A 23,308-nucleotide genomic window follows, 5' to 3' on the forward strand; every position below is an offset into this window, starting at 1 on the left:
CAATACATGACAGTCAGGATGGACATTGTCCCTGACCCACATGGGGCCACAATCTTAATCCTCACTTTACAGATGAGGTAACTGAGGCACAAAGAAGTGAAGCAACTTGCCCAAGGTCACACAGCAGACAAGTGGTGGAGCCAGAATTAGGACCCAGGTCCAGACTGCCAGGCCCATGCTCTGTCCAGTAGGCCATGCTGCAGCGTGGCGCAGTGGAAAGAGCACGGGCTTTGGAGTCAGGGCTCATGAGTTCGAATCCCAGCTCTGCCACTTGTCAGCTTTGTGACTGTGGGCAAGTCACTTAACTTCTCTGTGCCTCAGTTCCCTCATCTGTAAAATGGGGATTAAGACTGTGAGCCCCATGTGGGACAACCTGATTCCCCTGTGTTTACCCCAGCGCTTAGAACAGTGCTCTGCACATAGTAAGCGCTTAACAAATACCAACATTATTATTATTATTATTATTATTTATTCCTAGCAAATTTTATTTCAGCACTGCCCTTTCCAACCACCATGGCTCTGCTCTGAAAGGTGGCCAGACTCCAGGGTGGATGACAGGGATCATCCCACAGGTCCCAAGATTATTGGTGAAATCATTTTACGTTATTATTCCCATAACACCATATTCAATTAAGTTCATCATCATATGCATTCCATATTAGCAAGACAGAAGGCTTTGTTTGAGAGAGATGGAAAGATGATTAGAACTGTGCTTCCCCATTATTCAATACGTAGAACCTTTTGCTCCAGGGAAACACATTTCTTCACCACCATTTCCAAACTCTGCAAATTGTGCTTTTCACACAGTTCTTACCTACGGCAGGGTGTCACCGTACTGCTCGCTGTTGCCTTTTCTCCTTACTGTGATTTTAATTATCACCAGAATGACTTTGACATCACAGTTAAATAAACAAAAACATATAGAAATAGTTATTTTTATGCTGTAGCAAAAAAATTTGTAACTCTTTTAGAGACCCCACGTTCCGTGATGTCCCATATGTCAAGATGTCAAGGAGGATTTTGGTAATTCCCTGTTTACATTTCTAGACATATATATTAGCTTCCATCACCCCTAACCTGAACCCAAAGAGTGTGCAATCAATTAATCAATCAATCATATTTATTGAGCACTTACTGTGTGCAGAGAACTGTGATAAGCACCTGGGAGAATGCAATATATCAGAGTTGTTAGACATATTCCCTGCCCACAAGAGGCAGACACATATCCCAGAGAAGAGAAGCAGTATAGCATGGGCCTGGCAGTTAGAAGCCCTGGGTTCTAATCTCTACTCTGCCACTTGCCTGCTGGGTGACCTTGGGCAAGTCAATTAACTTCTCTGTGCCTCAGGAATCGCATCTATAAAATGGGAATGCCATACTTCTTCTCCCTCCTACTTATACTGTGAGCTCCCCATGGGACTGGGATTGCTTACTACCTAATGAACTTGTATGTACCAATAATCTACCACTTAGAACAGTTCTTGACACACAGCAAGTAATTAACAAATGCTTTATTACCACTATTGTTTTTGTTAATGTTATGGTTATGGTGATAGTTATGATTATTATTGCCCAAGCCAATATTTTACAAATAAATTTGGGGTCATTCACTATCCACTCTTCCATATACAGGGTAAAGTCACTGATAAAGCAATTAGGGCACACCCCATTGACTATCATCGAGTGCCAAGATTAAGTCTGTGGATGAATCATTCTTGATCAGTGTTACCCAACTGCATCAGGTTGTAACACAGCTGACTGATGAAGCATTCAATAAATTGTAGTAATTCAACACTTACTGTGTGTAGGGCACTCTATTAAGTGCTCGGGAGAGTTCGACAAAACAATATAACAGACACATTCCCTGCCCAAGACAAGCTTACAGTCTAGAGAGGGAGACAGACATTGATATAAAGAAATTATGGATATGTTCATAAGTGTTGTGGGGCTGGGGACAGGGGTGGGTGGTGAATAAAGGGAGTAAGTCAGGGCGATGCAGCAGGGAGTGGGAAAAGGGGCATGACCTTGTTCATTGGCAAGCATTCTGTCTAGCTGGGTAAGCTTTTAAAAAAAAGAGACAAAACTTTTTCAAAAATGGATTTTCCCTTAACACTGGTCCCAAGAAAAATAAAAATGGTATTCTTTTTCTGTGCCATTTCCTAGGATGGTGGCTGTTATGGAGATTTGTTCTGTAAAGCTCTGAAAACATACAACATGCTCTGCTTCGGAATTTACCGGCTGAGGGACGCCCATCTGAGCACACCTAGTCAGTGCACAAAACGGTGAGTCCTGCACTCTGGGCTTCTCTACGACAGTGCAGCAAGTGCTCTCCTGAGATGCCTGGGTCTCACAGAAAATTCCAGTGTTTTCAGCCTATTAATGATTCAACGTTTTTTTTTTTGAACAACCAGTGTCAGTACTGCTATGAAGATTTCCTCTTTCAGTTCACTGCTGCTGGTGAGATGTACACAATCACACACACACAGATATATGTATTATATATGTTATACTATATATGTATATATACATTATCATATAAGATAAGAAGTTTGATTCTCCTATATTTTGAGAAGCATGTAAATTGCAGTTCTGAATGATTACCTGGTGTTTTAAAAACATTCAAATCATCACTATGTTTTCATTCGTAATATTTTCACCTGCCACAGGTCTAGGTGGCTGAACTCCTGTGCCTTCGCATGAAGAGGAATAATAGAAATCGAGATCAGTAGTTTTTAAAAGTGTTTCCACTACCCCAAACAACAAACTAGACAAGAAAGCCAAGATATAATAATGATAATAATAATACCCGAGGTATTTATTAAGTCCTTACTATGTGCCAGGCACATATTGAGCTCTCGGGTAGATATAAGCAAACTGGACAGTGTCCATGTTCCACATAGAGTTCACGGTCTTAATCTCCATTTTACAGTTGAGGTGACTGGTAAGCCCGTCAAAGGGCAGGGACTGTCTCTATCTGTTACCGATTTGTACATTCCAAGTGCTTAGTACAGTGCTCTGCACATAGTAAGCGCTCAGTAAATACTATTGAATGAATTGAGGCACAGAGAAGTTAAATGAGTTGCCAAAAATCACATAGCTGCCACCTGGCTTTAGAACCCAGGTCCTTCTGACTGCCAGGCCCATGCTTTACTAACTAGGTAATGTTGCTTCTCAGCCATTTATATCGATTTTTCATAAAGACACATTATATGCATACATTCACCCTGTGGTTGGTGAATGGTCCACCTCCTGCTTAACCGCCTGGTTGTCCCTGCACACACAAAAAGTTATGTGACCCCTATGTCTAATCATCATTGCTTTAAGGGGCATCTTCAAAGGATGACTCAGAAATCCTATTCACAAAGAGGAGATCTATTCACTGCTGGAATAGGTAGATACCAGAGCACATAGGAAGCCAAGGAAAAGATAGAACATGGGCACAGGTTATACTAGAGAATCCAGTAATCATTAGCATGTATCATGGCTAAGCTCATTTAGGAAACATTTGCTATTTCTGAATATTGTTGATATTGAGCTCAATACACCCTCTAACATTATTTGAACAGACAATGCCAAGCAATGTGCATTGCTTCTAGAGATGTTCTGCTTACCTAAACCTTGAAAAGTCCCTTCTTCATAGTTCCACAAGCAGAGAAGATGGTTTCTCGAAAGGTGATATGAAATTTTCAGATACCTAAAACAGAAATTAGAGTCCAAATATCCAGACTTCAGGCCAGTGAATGTATTAATTGAACTGTTTTTGAGTTTACACTCTTCTAGAGCAACCTAAATCTAAGCTGAGAAGTGTCAACAGGGGAAAGGGGTTCTTGGCACCAAGGAGGATAAGTTGGACAAAGTCAGGAAAGAGCAAGTCTGATACGTAAGGAGAGATCCTTACATTTATAAGAGAAATAAGGCTAGGTCTCTTCCTAGCCTCTGGATTGGTTGCAGGTAAGTTGGCGGGGGATGGGGGGAGTACGGAGATGTTTTAGGCTGAAAACCAGGGGGATGGGTAAATGGAAGCTGGACACATTCCCTGCCCCATAGTCCCTCCAGACTGCAAGCTTGTTTTGGGCAGGGAATGTGTCTTCTTTATTGTTACATTGTACTCTCCCAAGCATTTAATACAGTGTTCTACTAAATAAAGTACACGATAAATATGATTGAATGAAAGGAGGGGTAGCTATACCATTTAATTGTACCCTCCCATAGGCTTAGTGATCGACTGTGGAGGAAGGTGGCCTTCCAGGGAAAATGGAGAGAGCATCTTAGGCTAGGACAGAAGTAGGGTAGGAGGAGGAGAGATGTTGCCCCTCTCATCTGGACCAGAGACAGGGCAAATGTGCTAGGACTGAGATAAAAGAATCTGGATTTTGCAATCAAAAGGAAATAATCTCCCTATATTCAGGACAAAACTCCTAACTAGGGTCCTGTTTGTATTTTATAAACGTTATGAAGGAGAATTTGGAAATGGTTGAGCGCAACCAAGAATGGAGACACATGAAGAAAGCTTAAAAAGGAGCATATATTATAAAGCCTAGGTATGGACTAGTTTTAAACCTGAGGAGAAGCCTAAGACAGTTTTCATGTATAGTAAATTTTATCTTACCCAGAATCTACTCAGGACTAAACATGAAGGCCTGGACTTAAATAATGGTGGTGCAAAGCACTGTTCTAAACGCTGGGGGGTTACAAGGTGATCAGGTTTTCCCACATGGGGCTCACAGTTTTCATCCCCATTTTACAGATGAGGTAACTGAGGCACAGAGAAGTTAAGCGATTTGCCCAAAGTCACACAGCTGGCAACCGGCAGAGTCAGGATTAGAATCCATGACCTCTGACTCCAAAGCCCAGGCTCTTTCCACTGAGCCACGCTGCTTCTCTCCGAAGATTGGGGGATTAAAATAGTCGAGTTAAGAGTAACTTCCTGACCGGTTGCTGTTACACATGGACAGGGGAGACTGCACAATCTCCCTCCTGAGAGATACTTAAGAAAAGGAGAGGCCACCATGGGTCTGGGATGTTTTAGGCACAGCACTGACGGGAAACAGGGACTCAGTTATGTGACCTCTTTGAGGCCTCTATCAGCCCTCATTACCCCGAGTGGCTGCACTTTTCTGGCTACCCCCCCACACTTCCATTAACAGTCTGAACTCTCCTCTTCCTCCTCTCTAGGTATGTCATCACCAATCCACCCTACGAGTTTGAGCTCGTGCCGACAGACTTGATCTTCTGTTTAATGCAGTTTGACCACAACGCTGGCCAATCTCGGGCCAGCCTCTCTCATTCCTCCCACTCCTCCCACTCCTCCAGCAAGAAGAGCTCCTCTGTTCACTCCATCCCCTCCACCGCGAACAGACAACACCGTCCCAAGGCCAGGGATTCTCGAGACAAACAGAAGTACGTGCAGGAAGAAAGACTTTGATACGTGCATCCCCTCCTATCATGTGTGAAATTGTCTCCTCCACGCATTCTCCCAGTCTTCCCAACAATAGCTTTCCCGGTTTTCCCTGGAGTTCTCGCCCATCCCAACTCCTCCCCCTCCCCCTTTTTTTTTAAACATTTTGCATATGTATGACGGTGTGCATGTGATTGTCATTTTTATTTCACCACCATAAAACCCTTAAGCACAACAGCAACAAAGCAGACGGACCAAAAGTTATTTATGATTCTATTCAAAACAAACCCAAAACCCATAGACATGTTGAAAACATAAATAACTCACTGCAGTGACTATGCTACATATCAGAAGATAGTGTATTCAGGATCAACACTTGTTCTTGATGTCCAGATTCTTTAAGAAAGAAAGTTATTTAATGCTGATGTATCAGGGTGCTTTTGGTGGGGGATTTATTTTGGGGGGCAGGATGTTTTTGAAATTTTCCTCTGAGGAAGTTAGTACATTTATTTGGAAGTAGAAAAAATGAAATTAAAAAAATCAATCCACTGCAAAGCTACTGAATGTTTCCACATCCAGCCTGAAGTATTGGAAAAGCAGAGAGAGTGTTTTCACAAGCATCAGCTTGGAGAAAGATATAACATCAGGAACTTCTCTGCTTCTCCTCTAGGCCTTCCTTCCCAATACTACTCTCTCTTAGTAATTTCTTGGAATAAACACAACCTGAAGTATTCAGTTCATGGAGCTCTTAAAAACGTTAGCGATTTTTAAATGAAGTATAAAAGAGATCTAATTGCATATTAAATTATTATACTGTGTATTTATGCTGCCTCTGAATAGCTATTTTAACTTCACTTTTGACATTTGGGATGAAAAGCCATATGTATCATAAATATCAGGTAGTCTTCACTAAAAATTGCCTTCTTGGGACTTTTACATCTTAAAAGGTGAAGTGTTCACCTTATGTACAGAATAAATAGTGTTCAGAAAAGAGCAAGTATTTTTCCACTCGTCCTCACAGGACCATTTTTAACCCCCTTTTTCCGAGGTTGATTTGTGAGGGCCTGAATCCCCTCTAGTCTATTGAGGCTGGTGGGAGGAAACAGCAATGGAAGATACAAAAAAGAAGCAAACTGTAGACTTTTCCAAGAAGAGGCTTGCTAAACCATCATGTGGATTCGGGGCACAATTGATTTAGTGAAGCCAACAGCTCACTAGCCCACCTGCTAACCTTCCCCTACTGTTGGAGCTATCTTAGCACAGTCTTTCAAAAACAACTGACAGATCAGCTGGGTAAACTCCTCAGTATGCCAGAAAGCCTGCAAAAATTTTAGGTCCCCACGGCTAGGTAAATCATTCTGCAGGGGGGAAAAATCACCACAGTAGTGGGATGGATTCATTTTAAAAATACCTTTAGATAAAAGACTTAAATCTTTTCCAAGTATAGACTTTGGTCTTCATTCAAAGTAAAGGTATGGGCTAGAGGAGGAAGAACTCTTCCTAAAATATATCACCACCCCATACCACTTTTTTTTCTTTTGGTGTCTCTGTGGAAGGGCTACCCAGCATGGAAAGGGGGGTATGTATTTGGAAAACTTTTTTTTTTTTACTGTGCCTGGGGGTTGGGGTGATGGGGGGAATCGTCATACATGTACCAAATCTAAAGAGATGTTTTTCTGAATAATGTTTTTGATCTCCTATGCCCTCAAGCATGTTATTTTTGGAGATTTGCTTGCTGTGTGAATTGACAAGCACTTTTACTGACAAAACCTGGCAAGGAATTACATCCCTTCCCTCCCCCACTTCACATCCACCACCCACAGTACAGAAGGACAGTGCAGTGTTCTAAACAGAAATGGAGAGGTGGGAGTGGGGAGGAGTGAAGAAGGAAATATATTTAAATGGGGTTAGAAGTCTTATGAGTGGAATATTTTTCAAATGATTTTTGTTCAAAATATATATCTATTTATAGCGCTCTATATAACTCTATATATGCTAGTTATGGATCATGAAGACACCTTCGTGTATCCTTTGCAAAGAAAGTTATAAAGTTATGCCCTCTGAACATTTATAACTACAAGGATATGCCAGTTAAAGTGCTCAACAGGAAATATGACAGTTTAAAAGCATTGTAAAACTTACATAGCTTACTTCTCTCTCTAAAGTGCAACAAGGATGAATAGAATGGGCCAAGGTATGATCATTAATGGTTCTGCATGACCTAGCAACTGCTGTGGGTTCCCTTCTATAACTTTGTCCTTGTGAAAACTTGTGAAATTAAACAAAAGAGTTACAAACTTTATTCAGTTATTGGTTTGTTTATTTTCATTTCCGGTTTGTTTGTTTGTTTGGTTTTGGGGTTGTGTTGTTTTTTTGCTACCCTTCCCCGCTTCCCTCCCTCACCTTCCCCCTCCACCCCTGCCCCTACAACTTTCACCCTATCTCCCCCACCCCGAGCCAGAAGTAAAGAGGCTGCCGCTACTGCTGCTCGATCCCCGGTTTTCTTTAACCACATCTGCCTTGCCTTTAACTTGCACGGGGCTCCTGGCCCTCTTGGGAATCTTGCTCAAAAAGAAGCATCTTTCCACCGACTGCTCTGTCTTCTCCTCCTCTTACCAATCCCACCCCACCATCATCTCATTCCCTCCCATCAGTCTGTCCACACCTATGAACATCTTTCCGTTTCTCTTGGTGATACCCTGAATCGACTTATCATGCCAGTGAATTAACATTTCTGGAAAGCGTTTGCAGTCTTTCCACCTGGTTAACATGCTTTGGGGTTAATTTTTCCTCTGTTTTTTTCTTTTAACAGGGAAGAGGATTATTAGCCAAAAAAGTACTGTTCTACTTGAGTCAGTTGGAAATAATCAAGGCTTAGAATTGAATGATTGTATGTGTTTGTGTTGCAGTCAACCTAATTATTTGGGGTTTGATTGTCTGTGGATTTTCCAGAGTTCCTCCTGCCTATCTTCTGAGGACTATCAGTTATGGATGCATTTCTATTCACTAGCAATCTGATCGTAGGAAGGACAGGAGAGGGAAAGGAGTGGAAACGAATTACTTTTGCTAAGTGTCAAGTTGTCGGCCGCTGTGCTAAATGGTTTGGTGGATAGGGAGGTTGAAATTGATGGCAAAAATGAGTGAGTTTAAATTATCCAGGCCAGTGTTGCCCCCAGTATCAGGTGGATAATTGGAAATTATTTGTATTCACTAATTGTGTTTTCAGGGGTAAAGATATAGGGGAACAATGGGAATGTAGTTCTAGTACTCAGGAACCAGGGTGCTCCTATGATTTTAGGATCATATGATTTATGATTTTGAAAATAATTGACTAGCCCCTATTTCCTCCACTATGTTATTACACAGCAGCCTCATCTCCTCAGAATCCATATCAACCCCCACTCTGAGAAATTCATCCATTCACATTGAGATGAGAGTTCAAACAATATAAACTTTCAAAATATAAATAGCACATAGGATTGGGGAAAAATTAATGTTTTGGAAAAGGAAGATCGACTAAAGAGAACTATTGCTACTCCTCAAAACAGAGGAACAACTTTAACATATGCAAACCCAATTGTTCTTAATTAAAGAAGCAGCATTCAACACCCACTTGACTAAAATACCAAGGACCTGAAATCCTATTTGACTAAATAGTCAAAAGCACAGGCGATCCCCAGTAACCAGCAATATTCATGTTTTCCAGACGTCACATTAACATTTCTAGGAGAGAGAGAAAGAGATCATTATCCCCCAAACACTAGTAAGCATTTGTCAGCAATGGGTTTTCCCAACTCATAAATGTAGAGAATGATTAGATAGACTATGAAAACTTTTATTAACTATCCAATTACTTTCCTTTTACAAAAAAAGTCAGGTTAAGATTCCCCACACTATATTAATGCATGAACTAATTTCTCAATCTGGCTTGTAAATTCCAAGATGAGGGAGCCGTTGAATATCAGGGTGAAAAGTAAAGAACTTATATTGAGAAGCTTGGAGGTAGAATCATTCTCTGGTAGAACCAGAAGGGAACCTTTTACTGACTCCACTCTGGTAAAAGAAAAGCCTAGAACTGTCTGCATCCCAAAGGAGCAATTAAATAAACCTGTCAGTTTCCTCTGGAAACTGACCTCTTGAAGGAGAAATAGAGTGCAAAAACTTCAGACTCTCTGTAAGTCAAGGAAAAGGAAAAACAATTCAATGCCTCAATCAAGTTCAAAGCATGTTTCACTTTTCTTATAACACAATGACTGAGTTATCAAGTGGTCCCGACTGCATCGCAAGGACGTTTTTTTTTCCCGGAGAGACTTTTGGGGGAGAGGACTCCATCAGTCATACAAGTTAGGAAAAATACAATGTAACAAAACATTAAATGGCGGAAGGGTATTTTACACACGATACATGTCAGTATTTTATTATTATCATTAATATGGTATTTGTTAAGCACTTGCAATGTTCTAAGTTCTAGGGTAGAAACAAGTTAATTGGATTGGACACAGTACTTGTCCCAAATGGGGCTTACAGTCCCCATTATTCAGATGAGAAAACTGAGGCACAGAGAAGTTAAGTAACTTACACAACATCACATAGGCAACTGGCAGAGCTGGGATTAGAATCCAAGTCATCTGATGCCCAGGTCCTACTCCTTCCACTAGACCACACTGCTCTTTAGTGCTTAGAAAACAGATGGAAAGAAGATGAAATATCCATGTATAGGCATGCTGTCTTCAGTCAGATTCAACCTTGCGTTCCCATTATCTTGTCTTAAGATCTTCATATTTTTAATGAGACATTCACACGGAATATGCCACAGTACCAATCTGAGAGGTTCCAGATACTGGAAATAGCCTTCTGTGCTAATGGTTTGCTATCTTAAGTCTGCAGCTAGAGTGAAGAGAGGAAGAAAAACTAAAGAAAAACAAATTAAAAACTTGATACTCCTCAAATGCTTAAATGTATTGTTAGCTTCCGTTATTTTAACTGCTGTTTCCCAAAATAAGTTATTTCCTTCAGACACTATCTCTACACCATAGCTTGTGGGGCTGCAGAAATGTGTCCAATTATTCCAAGTACCTTTGCTACATCATCTTTTCTGCTTTTCCATTTCTTCCCCTGAGAGTACTTACTGTGAAAAGGCTAAATTCTACAGCGGTGACAGCTCCTTTGGGACTAGCAAATGGATGCAATTACCGTAGTATAGCTGGGTCCTCTGATTTCCCATTCAATACTCAGTGGCCAGGCCTCAGTGCACACGCTTTTTCAGAACAGACACCTGGCAGATCTAGACCAGAAACCGAGTTCAACATTCCAAAAAAGGATCCAGATCCCAGATGGGAAGGGTCATGCTCATATCTCTCTCCCTCGGCTGGACTCTTGCTGACACCCTCATTCCTTCCTGGAATTGCCTCCCTTTTCACATCAGACAGAACACTGCTCTCCTCATCTTCAAGGTCCTTCTGAAATCTCATCTCCTCCAAGTGGTCTTCCTTGATTAATCTCTCTACCCTGCCCCCACCCATAGCACTTCCTTTAAACACCTGTGTATTCACTCCCCACCTAGAGTTTATGTACGTGACAATAACAGTTGTATTTGTTAAGTGCTTCCTATGTACTAAGTTTGGGGTTAGGTTCAAGATAATCAGATTGGTCACAGTCTAAGAATTTTTAACAATTCTCTGTAGCAGTTTCAAAAATTCAAACAAAGCAGCTCTGATGAAACTGAATTTGATCATTTATAATAATAATAATAACACTATGGTATTTGTTAAGTGCTTACTATGTGCCAAGCACTGTTCTAAGCGCTGATGCAAAAAAGTATTCAGAAACTTCAATCTTAACCATTCTTGCCCCCTTACAGTTCCTCACTTTACAGATGAGGAAACTGAGGCTCAGAGTAGTGACTTTGCATATCTTTTAGGTCTGCTGCTTTCCCAACCTGCAACTTATTTTAGTGTTTGAATCCCCTGCTCGATTGTAAACTCTTGGATTGCCGTGATCAGGTCCACCAGTTTGGTTGTCTTCTCCCAGGAGTTTAGGACTCTGCAGAGTATGCACTGAATAAATACTGTTGATCGATTGATCGAATTGGAGGGAGGAGTTGAAAGTAAGGGAGGCACTCAAACCAATTCACAAAATGTCCCCTCGTTTACCTCGCATCAGTCTGCCATACCTTTCTGTGAAAATAAAGTTCACTGCTGCAACTTGTGCTTAAGGAACGGGACTGATTTACCTAGATCTGGATTGATCCAGTTGCATCCTTCATACTTTAATCAATTAATCAGTGGTATTTATTAAATGCTTACTGTCTACAGAGCACTGTACTAAGCCTCTGTCAGATTTCTACTAGTTCTTACAACAGAACCAACCTAACAATCCACAGCCAAGTTAGCCTGGTAAATGCCCCAGGCCAGCACTCTGTTTCCATAGAGCCAGAACCTGGACTCCTTCCACTCATCTTCTCCTATCCCAGCTGAGTTAGCCCTGTTGTTGTAGGCAGTAAATGACACCCCTTCTCCACCCTTCTCTGAACAGAGAGCACAACCAAACTGCCACAGGTTCCTGAGGCCTTCCTTGGCATTGCAGTATTTCCAGTAGATCACTTTCTAGAAGCACCAAGAAAGGCTCTCCTGGTAAAATGTCACATTGAAAATCCCAGGCAAACATTACCTCCTCTTCCTACAGGACCACCACATGTAGCTAACATCTTCCTGTCTGATTGGTTGGCCTGGAAATGACTCCTGGCAATGGCTGCCATTTTTATTTTCCATAACATCTTCCTCCCAAAGAAATCCGAAGAAGTACTACAAATAAGTAGATATGTTGAACAACTTTTTTTAATGGCATTTCTCAAGTGCTTACTATGTTCATTCATTCATTCAATAGTATTTAGTGAGCACTTACTATGTGCAGATCACTGTACTAAGCACTTGGAATGAACAAGTTGGCATGTGCCAGGCACTGAAGTAAGCATTGTGGTAGATAGAGGATAATCAGGCCGGACACAGTCCTTGTCCCCACGTGGGGCTCCGAGTCTTAATCCCCATTTTACAGAGAGGGTAACTGAGGCACAAGGAAGTTACACTGCACCCTCTGGTGCAATACACTGTACTAAAAACTCAGGAACTACAAGACTGATATTTTCCCCGCCCACAAGATGCTTACACTTTAATGGATGAGACAGATGTATGCATATATACAAACAGAAATGTTATTACCACAACCTCTCTCACTTGCAGCAGGGTAGCGGTTGAATGGTATGCTTTAATCCCCTCTCTGGAGGTTAAAGAATGTACTAGAAATGACAGAGCCTTTTTGAGGTGGAATGGAGGAAAAAATGACCTCACACAACGCTACTTTGTTCAAGGGACCAGTTTATTCAGTGATAGCCTGTTGTGTTTTTCTAAGCAATTTCTTAAGCACTTACTATGTGCCAGGCACTGTACTATTCATTCAATAGTATTTATTGAGCACTTACTATGTGCAGAGCACTGTACTAAGCGCTTGGAATGTGCAAATCGGCAACAGATAGAGACAGTCCCTGCCCTTTGATGGGCTTACAGTCTAATCGGGGGAGACAGGCAGACAAGAACAATGGCAATAAATAGAGTCAAGGGGAAGAACATCTCATTAAAACAATGGCAAATAAATAGAATCAGGGTGATGTACATCTCATTAAACAAAATAAATAGGGTGATGAAGATATATACAGTTGAGTGGATGAGTACAGTGCTGAGGGGGTGGGAAAGGAGAGGGGGAGGAGCAGAGGGAAAGGGGAGAGAAGAGGGTTTAGCTGCGGAGAGGTGAAGGGGGGTGGGTAGAGGGAGCAGAGGGAAAAGGGGGGAGATCAGTCTTGGAAGGCCTCCTGGAGGAGGTGAGCTTTAAGTAGGGATTTGAAGAGGGGAAGAGAATTAGTTTGTCGGAGGTGAGGAGGGAGGGCATTCCAGGACCACGGGAGAACGTGGCCCAGGGGTCAACGGCGGGTTAGGCGAGACCGAGGGACGGTGAGGAGGTGGGCGGCAGAGGAGCGGAGCGTGCGGGTTGGGCAGTAGAAAGAGAGAAGGGAGGAGAGGTAGGAAGGGGCAAGGTGATGGAGAGCCTTGAAGCCTAGAGTGAGAAGTTTTTGTTTTGTGTGGAGGTTGATAGGCAACCACTGGAGGTTTTTAAGAAGGGTAGTGACATGCTCTGAGCATTTCTGCAGGAAGATGAGCCGGGCAGCGAAGTGAAGAATAGACTGGAGCGGGGCGAGAGAGGAGGAAGGGAGATCAGAGAGAAGGCTGACACAGTAGTCAAGCCGGGATATTACGAGAGCCTGTAGCAGTAAGGTAGCCGTTTGGGTGGAGGGGAAAGGGTGGATCTTGGTGACATTACAAAGGTGAGACCGGCAGGTCTTGGTAACGGATCGGATGTGTGGGGTGAACGAGAGAGACGAGTCAAAGATGACATCGAGGTTGCGGGCCTGAGAGATGGGAAGGATGGTTGTACCATCCATGGTGATAGGGAAGTCTGGGAAAGGATTGGGCTTGGGAGGGAAGATGAGGATCTCAGTGTTCAGTACTAAGCACTGGGGTAGATACAAGATGATCAGGTTGGGTACTGTGCATGTCCCATATGGGACTCACAGTGATAATTTCCATTCTACAGGTCAGGTAACTGAGACACAGAGAAGATAAGTAAATTGCCCAGGGTCACCAGGAAGACAAGTGATGGAGCTGGGATTAGAACCACTAGGCCATGCTGCTTCTCTTGAACTTCTTGATATGGTCTTTACTCATATTTCAAGGCTCTTATTCCCAGGATTCTGTGAAAATGCCAGAGTAGGAAAAGCCTTTGTGAAATGCCTTTTAGATCATTCTCCATATTCAGGTGGCTGAGATTTAGTTCCTTGGGACAAATTACCTACCCACCCACTGCTACTAGAAAGGAGCTAATGAAACCATATTCACATCTCTTTTTACACTCCCTCCATGATCAGAATAGTTTCTGTGGAGGCAGATTGAATTGGAATCACTAATATTTGCCACCAGGCATTTATTGTAAAGTGCTTTGAGAAACTCAGATGATAGGAATAAGATATATGATATTCTTGAGGATACATTATAAAAAGATTCCTCCATTCTAAAACACAATCCAGATTTCTTTTAGTTCCATTTTCTCTCCTTCTTAAATAACTAAAGTTCTTCACAATCACTGCATTTAATGCAGGAATCTTTTAAAAAATAAATTGGCATTTCATAGCAAGAACCATTGCTTCTGCATCCCATAGGAAATGATTTGAATGTGGCGGTGCCATTTGGTAGAGACATAAGCGATGAAATTGCGGATGGATTTGTGCTGTGATTTTCATGGTAAGAATTTTAAAGAGTCAGAAAGAAGACTGGACTCTGCAAGCAATGCTCTGCATTTCTTATGGCAAGCAGAAGGAAACTGATTATCTCTGTACTGTGAAAGGTCAAAAATACTGATGCAAATGGAACCGTAAAGCCTGAATTTTTAAAAGTTGCTCTCCGTAGCTGTTACAAAAATTCAAGAAAAAGCAGTTCTAATGAAACTTTCCTTGATCTTTTACCCAAAAAGATCATTCAAAAACTTCAGTCCTAACCATTCATACCATGAGAGTTGACAGTCTAGCATGGAATACCATAACTTCCGTAAGGACACTATGCAAAATAAATGTGGATAACATTTTGGCCATAAAAACCCTAAACCAGTGTAGAGATAATACTACACAATGCTTAATTTCTCTCCAAATCATTTTGCCCACACACCACTTGAAAACTGTTAGTTTGAAATTGTTTAGGTGATCCTGCAGTGCTTTTAAAACATGATAACCATCACACTTTACACTTCTCTGAAAGGTTAGTTTAATCGTAGATCACATAAAATTGGTTTCCACAAATGCATAATGGTTCATATATGTCACACTTGAACTAAATGGTTTTTTAAATGGAGCTGAAATTATTTTGATGTGTACACATTCCTAGATTTTTATACAATCTTTTCTTTAACCAGCCCATCAGAAGAGCCTTGCCTTTAAAGCCTCATTAATAATTCAGATGTGCTGATGACTTTAAAAGATCTATGGAATTGAATCTTTAAAAAAAACTCCTCTGCTTGACAAAAAGATAAATGAATGTAGAAAGAAGCTGTAGGAGCCTGGCAAGCTGTAGATCATCTCAGAACAGATTGTAACTTTATCATTCTGTCAGGGAGAATAATTTAAAGCACTTAATCAGTTAGCTTCACTATGCTGGATGTAACATTATGAATTCCTATCTTCCAATCTGTTCAAATCAAAGTGAACTTAATTATAATAGGTGAGAGAGCAGGAGCAGCAGAGAGAGGGAGGAGAAGGATCGAAGTTTACTTGAGGGGGAAATAGCCATTGAACAAAGGCAGGTGCTGCTTCTAAAAACAATTGCCCACTTCAGCGGGGATTTTCAGAGCTCTATCTATTTAGCTAACAGAAAACAATTACTAGGTCTTTGTCTCCTTTCTTCATAATCTTTCAAAGCCTAATCCTAAATGCTTAATTTATAATTCGGCTAATACATCCAGAAACACATGTCCACAAGCGAGGTGGTTTTGCTTTCAAGTCTACCAGAAGACCATGGTATACAAAGCACAGACATAATAGTTCACTGAAGAGTTACACCACTTGCTCGATTACTGCCTTTTCAATAGTTTAACTCAGGCATTTTCAATTCCTTAATGACCCATCTCTCGCCTCTATAGATCCATCAAACTGTTGATAATGGCGGGGGTATGTTGAAAATACACAAAAAATAATCATCCAGATGGAGAGGGAGAAGACTCTGCCAGACTTGGCCAGGAGAAGGCATTTCAGAAAATATGGCTAGATGACTAGCTAGACTGTAAACTCATTATGGGCAGAGAATGTGTCTGCTAATTCTCTTGTATTGTACTCTCCCACGTGCTTAGAACAGTGCTCTGCTCATAGTAAGTGCTCAGTAAATAGCACTGATTGATTAACTAGCAATTCCCATTTTTGTGACTTTGAACTTCCTCTGAAGCCACCAATTCCCCTAAAGCCCTATAAGATGTTCTAGCTCCCCTTTGGAGGTTAAGTTGAATAGCTCTATATCTTAATCACCTATATTAGGAATAATAATAATGGTTTTTGTTAAGCACTTACTATGTGTCAAGCACTGTTCTAAGTGCCAGAGTAGATACAAGCTAATCGGATTGGACACGGTCCCTCTTCTACTTGGGATCACAGTCTTAATCTCCATTTGATGGATGAGGTAACGGAGGCCCAGAGATGTGACGTGACTTGCCCAAGGTCACACAGCAGACAAGTGACAAAGCCGGAATTAGAAACCAGTTCCTTCTGACTTCCAGGGCTGTCTTCTATCTACTAGGCTGTGCTTTGTGTGGTGAAATCTATGCCAGCCCATTTCAAAGATCTCTAAGATCCCAAATAGTCTTAACCCAAAACACAAGGCCTTTGGTTACTCTGACAGCCAGCCAACCTGAAAATGCAAGTATTTCATCCTTTAATAAAAAATAAGGTAGAGGTAACATCCGTTTAAATATATCTGCTCAGTATAGCAGGAACAATTTTTGCGGTCCCAAGGTCTCGGGATTTACTCTCATCCTGATTGGCGACGGAAGATGCCATCATCGTCAGTATAGACCTGGCCTAAACTATGAAGGAAGTACAAAGGGCACTGTGCCCTTTTGCCTGATTCGTGACCGGAGTCCACTCCAAAACTTGTGTGAGCACTTACTTTCCATTAGCATTCCACTAACATCAATTGCCTTGTGGGGCATTTTTCATATCTACATACAGTCAGTGTACAAGCACCGCTTATCTGATTCATTCAGCCACACTTCCTGACCTACACATTCCCACACCATTGCATAGCAACCAAGCTCAAGTCCTCTGGAGTGTGGTTCTTCCTCAAATTCTGATGCTCATTTTAGCTTAGAGCATAGCTCAGCAGAGGGCACACGCTACTGCTTACCTTCACCTACTTGCCGCAAACTTTTAAAACTTGGGTTAAAGGTGTTTGCGGGGAACGTGTTTCCAGCTCTGTATTTCTTAGCAATTACTCAGCTGCTTCCCTCTATTGATTGCCCTTTTTTCAATGAACTTTCTGACTGCCTTGCCATAGGACTAATTAAGCTTCTCATTTTTCCTCCTTGTTCCATCTCTACCTATTTTGCTCTTTAGCAGAAAAGAAATGGTTTACAGATGAACCGGATAATGCCTATCCCAGAAACATTCAAATCAAGCCAATGAGCACCCATATGGCTAATCAGATCAACCAATATAAATCGACAAGCAGCTTGATACCACCAATCAGAGAAGTGGAAGATGAATGTTGACTCCCAGGAGCCCAGGACTATTTTTTTTAAAGCCTGACAAACTTCATAAATGGTGATGTGACATTTTTTCCTCTAACATGCAGAATCACTGGTGGAAAAGTTGTGAAAAACAAGCATTATGAGAAAAATTAAGTAGACAGTTCCTTCTTTTTGTCTGCCTTTAATACTGCTTCCATGTATTTTGGAAAATATTTCATTTATAAGTGAACATAGTCAAAATAATCATGTATAGCCTCTAACATTTTAAATTATTTTTATTTATTAGAAAGAAAATATATATTTTTTCTTTTTTTCCATCATCCAGTATCTTCCCTGCCAAACAACGAGCCAAACTGGTTATGTGGCCAGACTCCTAAGGAAACGTTCATCTTTTTCCTGCCTCTGTTTCCAAGGAGAATGATGGTCTCCTCCCCACGGGAATCCCTCCCCACAGAAAGTTGTAATTAAGGGGATCAAATTTCAAAATAAAACTGTTCCAAGAGTTCCAACCTGGTGTACATGTATTTTGGTAAATTAAAAGGAGAGATAGAGAAAAATAAATACAGTTCCCTCCCCATTCCTTTACCGGAAGATGTGCTTTTTGTTCAGCATTGACACCAGCTCTTAATAAACAGAAATGTATTTATTTTCAAATTTGAAAGTCATATTTTTGTATGTTTAGCATTCATTCTGGATTCCTCATGACTTTATGACCTATATAGAGGGGAAGACATTCTTGCAAATCTTGGAAAGTCATTGATCACTCTAAGATCCATAAAGAATCGTGGATAAGTTGCTTCCTCCATAGGCTAGTGGACAACATAGAAGCCAAGGGACTATGGGCAGATGAGTGCATAGTACTTGTTTGTTTCTGAATGGATGTGAAGTTTGCATTCCACTTGGCTTCTTCTTTCATTTTTTTCAAATATCATTTGCTGAGTAAGTTCAACCTTGGAAATACCTTTGATTTTTACGGGGGAAGAGAAGGGAGGCCCAGGTTTCAAAGTTCTTAGCCTGTGGTATAATTTGTGGGTTTCCTGTATTGACTGGGACATTGCACACATAACTGTTAGAACAACATGAAAATAAAATTTAGGAAACCAAAGAACATATTACAACAGGTCTTTAAAAACAGCCAGCGGTGAAATCAAAGGTATCGACAGTTTCAAAGAATGGTCAGCACCTTATTCTGGCCATCAAACATAATTGTGATGTTTCTTAGCTTCACTGCAATATGCAGAATTTATAGTCACCCGAGTCTTTGATGTTCTGAACAACTTAGCAAGTCTTTCACCTCGAAATGCTCGATCCTTGATACATGCAATCCAAAGTCTCTAGATGAAGAACAGACAAGCTATTGGGTTTATTTTGTTTGGTTTTTGTAAACATGCTGGGACTTGGGAAAAATGAAAGAAACAGAAACACCCAAAGTCCCATGGTGGATGGAGGTTACCCTTTCAGTCTTTGTGATTGTTGCAGAATTTCAAACGCCAAAATCCAGCATACTGTGGTAACTATTTACATTAGTGAAATACCAATGAATTAGATGGGAACTGAGTACACTCACCATTAATACTTCTGTCCACTATGTACTCCAATTACTAAGCTAAACTATCTCAGCTTTAATGTTTGTCCACTGGCTGCAGTAGTAATATATTCACACGGCCACCTTAGTAGGCTTTGTCCTGGAGTGACGTTTTGGACTGTGATTACTTTGTCTTTCCATTTAGTAGAATTAGCTATATAAAAAAAGAACTGTGGATATGTCTGTAAGATGGGATTGTCTTTCAAATATTTATAATCACTAACCTATTCAGAGAACAAAATTGACAGGATTAAACCCATTTCATGGTTCCCAAATGAAAGGAGGGGGAAAAAAAACCCAACCTAATTGTGAGACTACACTTTTGCAGCAAGGAGGCATTCTTTTCATTTTCATTTTTGCATTAGAAACATCTTCAAGGCTTTAGTTTGGCCAATGCTCCTTTTTCATTAATGAATGGCAAAAATATCCTTCCTGGGTGAACAGACTGAATTGACTCTTGCTAGGTATATTGGCGTTGGTCTCCACCTTTTCCAAATACATTTGATTTGCTTAGGCTAGTTGGCACGCTGATATTCAGTGCATTACTTTTAGAACTGTGGACGGTGCCATTACTTAGTATCCTTCATTAGGGGAAAAGGTCCTGGATGTGTAGGAAAGCAAAGGTGAACTTTTTCTAAAAGCTACCTGAATGCTGGGCATTTCCTAGAGTTTAGTAAATAACCTAGACAGCAATCTTCGATCAGGCCCTCTAGGAACAAAGGATCAAATGGTCTCTCATTAATTCCAAAATTTGTGCAACTTAAGTCAAAGGGGTTAAACCACGTATACCTGTATCTTCACTGTTGAAAAGTTATGACTTTGAAACCGAAGCCAAGACCTTTCTCTGTAGACCAGTAGTATTAATGTGAGGTGATGGTAACTACTTGTTTGAGGAAAAGCTGGCCCCTCTGCCATGGTACCTTAATGAATTAGGTCATGAGTTCTCCTTAATAAGCAAATGGTTATGTTCTTTGGCCAATAAAATTGCTAATTGACAACTCTTCTTAAACTCGTATTTATGAAGAGGTGGGTGACTAGCATCCATAGATAATTGGTCTCTGGGAGGCGTTAGTATCAACTGGAAAGAGAGAAATCAGAATTCTCAGGGACATACATTACAAAGCTCCTTTACTTTCAAAGCTGTTATAATAATGTTGGTATTTGTTAAGCGCTTACTATGTGCCAAGCACTGTTCTAAGCGCTGGATTTACTGAGATCTCTACCCAACATTAATCATCTTTCCCTTTGAAACCAATATGTTGTCTTTCTCCCAGGTCGCTCACTAATCTCACAAAGCCTGGTGTTTGCGGCACCACCACCTCCTCAGAGAAGTCACTAAGGGTCTTTCAGAGCATAACTCTGGAATGTTTTAGATGAATGACTGACTCGAAGTTATTCACAAACAAGCATCTATGGCAAACAGCATGGCCAGGGAATCTTCACATGACAATGTGTGAAACAGTTTTTTTTTCCAGCCAATGCCTAATGCACACCTTAAATGTTTCCTGCCAAAGCAACAGGAGGAAGCGATGCATATGTACTGAAGAGATGTGGTTTAGGCCCAAGGTAGAGGGGAAGAGAAGGAATGGAACCCAATGAGCTGAGTTTATCGAGCAAAGAGTAGCTGGTCAAATTGCTGCATTATAAAAGCAATAATTCAACAGCAGAGGAGCTGTATAGTAGCAGAGTCCCTGACATCATTTCACATTTTCTGGCTTTGATGGATGCATTTTTGGTTTGTCTGAAATGTTCACATTGAATCTTTGACTTCAAGGGCCCAAATTCAAAGCCTAGGTTTCCCTGGTCACCAAATCTACTCTTAAACATGACAAGATTTGTCCCTGATACCTACAATCTCTCCATGGGTATGGTGTTCTGGTGAAATTTAAAACGTCTCTGGTTCCTGCTTTCAGCTATTCAGGCCCATCCTCTTCCACCATTCTCGGATCACTAATCTCTCCCTACTTGGCTATTCAGTCCAAGGTTTCCATCTGGGTTTGATACCTCAATTGCATCAAACATTTCCTTTTCCTATCAGCCTACTCCTCCCAATAGATTAGTCAAAGCATTCCATTTGTGAGAATAAAACTTTTGGGCAAAATGGAAAAATGAAGAAGGTAAAAGAGGCAGACTGAAATTTGGGCCATCTTACCTCATCTCCATCCTTCTCCATGCAGTTTGCTTTTAAATCAAATCAGGGTCCGTGTTTAACTCCAGGGAAGGAGGAAAGCACCATTTCCGGGTTTCAGGCCACCATTTTTCTTTACTCTTCTATTGTAGAGGACACTGGGAGGGAACAATCGTACAAAGAAATATCCCTTTTCTGTCAGCGTTCCTAATTGGTTGAAATTGGAACTGGGGAGTTCAACTTTTGAAATACATTTCTAGAAATGTTATTCCTTTGTGGGGAAATTCTGTAACTTTACTAGCCATTTGGGTTTTAGGAAATGTATATTTAACATGTTTATCTTTCCAGTAGTCTGAGTGGTTTTTCCCCTATTCCATTGAACTGGTTGTATGTGTTGGGAAAACAGCAAGGGAAGATAACTACTAGAAAAAAGGCTCATTTTAACCTAGCTGAAATATCGGTGTCATGAGCATATGAGACAAAATATTAAAACATGTAAAAGAGTTCTCAAAACAGTGTGCTTTAATCCTATATAATTTAATAAATTCTGCTTAGCATATTATCTCCCAAGAGAACCCCAAATCAAATCTTTTCTCAGAGAGATCAAAATAATATCATCTATAAGAGGGAGGCAGTGTTATCCTCTGTGATTTTTAACAATGTAGGCTTCTTTCTTTTATTTTTTCCCTTCTATCTGTTCGACATCATAAATGCCTTCTGGAATTCAGCAGACTTTAAGATTCCTGAGATAAATATTACACGGCATTTATTTGCATTTACAGTTTTCCCGCATCCCCAGATGCCAAGTTAAAAAAAAAAAAACCTTCGTATTATGTAGTAGATGTTAAATAATTACCACCTTCTGTAAATTACAACACTGTGCTGTACACTACTTTCTCTCAAATGCCACAGTTTTGGAACTGTGGAGCACTGGTGGTTAGTTTCAGAACTAGATTGGAAATGACACCAAAATTCTCAAACATAATTGTTATTTCTAATAAAGAAAGGGTAGCTCATCAGGATATACTATTTTGAGTACCATGAGGGAATATACACATGAGGCCAACACATACAGAGAGTTCCACTCTGGCAGCTTAGTGTTTTACTGATGCTGGATTTGTCAAATGTGGGAATGAGAATTTCCTCGGTAATCAGTTGGAGGAGAACTGTTTGTGGCCTTTACCCAAAGGTTTGCTGAACTCTTTGCCTCTAATTCCTTTAAGATTTCAGAAATAATTTTTAAACTATGGCAAGGAACTAGAACCATAACTGTTCCTTTCTGCTTCTTCTCATTCTCCTTGGTAATGCATTAGACACTGGTGCCTAAAAATTGCAAAACTTCAAACAGAAACCCAAGTTTTCCTGGAAGTTATTAAAGCTTTGAAATTCCCATGATGTACACTAAATCCTGCCTTCAAATTGTTTTTTTTTCCTACAGCCCAGGTACCTTATAGGAATTCCACAGTTGAGGCTTGTTTTGGGGGTGAAACAGAAAGCACACCCAGAGTTCTACCTAGAAGTTCATCAAGAAAAAGGAGTGTAGCTGATTCATCGTTGTGTTTTTGGGTTTGTTTTGTTTTCATTTAAATAGGGATTATTAGTGAGAGAGAACAAATGCTGGTGCTCAGAATCGATCTACCCGTCATCTGTAATATCCAGTGATAAATATATTGTCTTGTAAAAAGGGTTTGTACATAACTTGTACATGGTTTCATTTTGTATTTTTCTCAGATTAAAATTTATGTATTTGTGTTCTAAAACAAGGAGTGCCTCCTGTGTTTTTTCTAACAGTTATCTCATGCAGCAGATTGGTTCGGCAAGAAATGTGGCATCAAACCAAAAGACTGTCCCATCACTTTTTTTCCTC

At 40.6% G+C, this 23,308-nt stretch overlaps 1 protein-coding gene across 19 annotated transcripts in view; it reads left to right on the plus strand.

Moving 5' to 3' along the window:
* Positions 1-23,204, plus strand: part of KCNMA1 (potassium calcium-activated channel subfamily M alpha 1) — an 879,166-nt gene extending 855,962 nt beyond the window's left edge. For 8 of the 19 annotated variants that reach the window (XM_029059250.2, XM_029059251.2, XM_029059252.2 and 5 more), the window contains 4 exons: positions 2,164-2,282; positions 5,176-5,400; positions 7,564-7,592; positions 17,595-23,204. In XM_029059250.2, the coding sequence (XP_028915083.1) occupies positions 2,164-2,282; positions 5,176-5,400; positions 7,564-7,592; positions 17,595-17,749 (528 nt within the window). In that variant the 3' untranslated portion in view covers positions 17,750-23,204. Of the gene's footprint in view, positions 1-2,163; positions 2,283-5,175; positions 7,661-17,594 lie in introns of those variants that run through there. The other 11 variants (XM_029059253.2, XM_029059261.2, XM_029059255.2 and 8 more) reach the window with 4 other exon arrangements.
* The last annotated feature ends 104 nt before the right edge of the window (positions 23,205-23,308 follow it).

Source organism: Ornithorhynchus anatinus, chromosome 3 (assembly GCF_004115215.2).
Source record: "Ornithorhynchus anatinus isolate Pmale09 chromosome 3, mOrnAna1.pri.v4, whole genome shotgun sequence".
NCBI lineage: Eukaryota > Metazoa > Chordata > Mammalia > Monotremata > Ornithorhynchidae > Ornithorhynchus > Ornithorhynchus anatinus.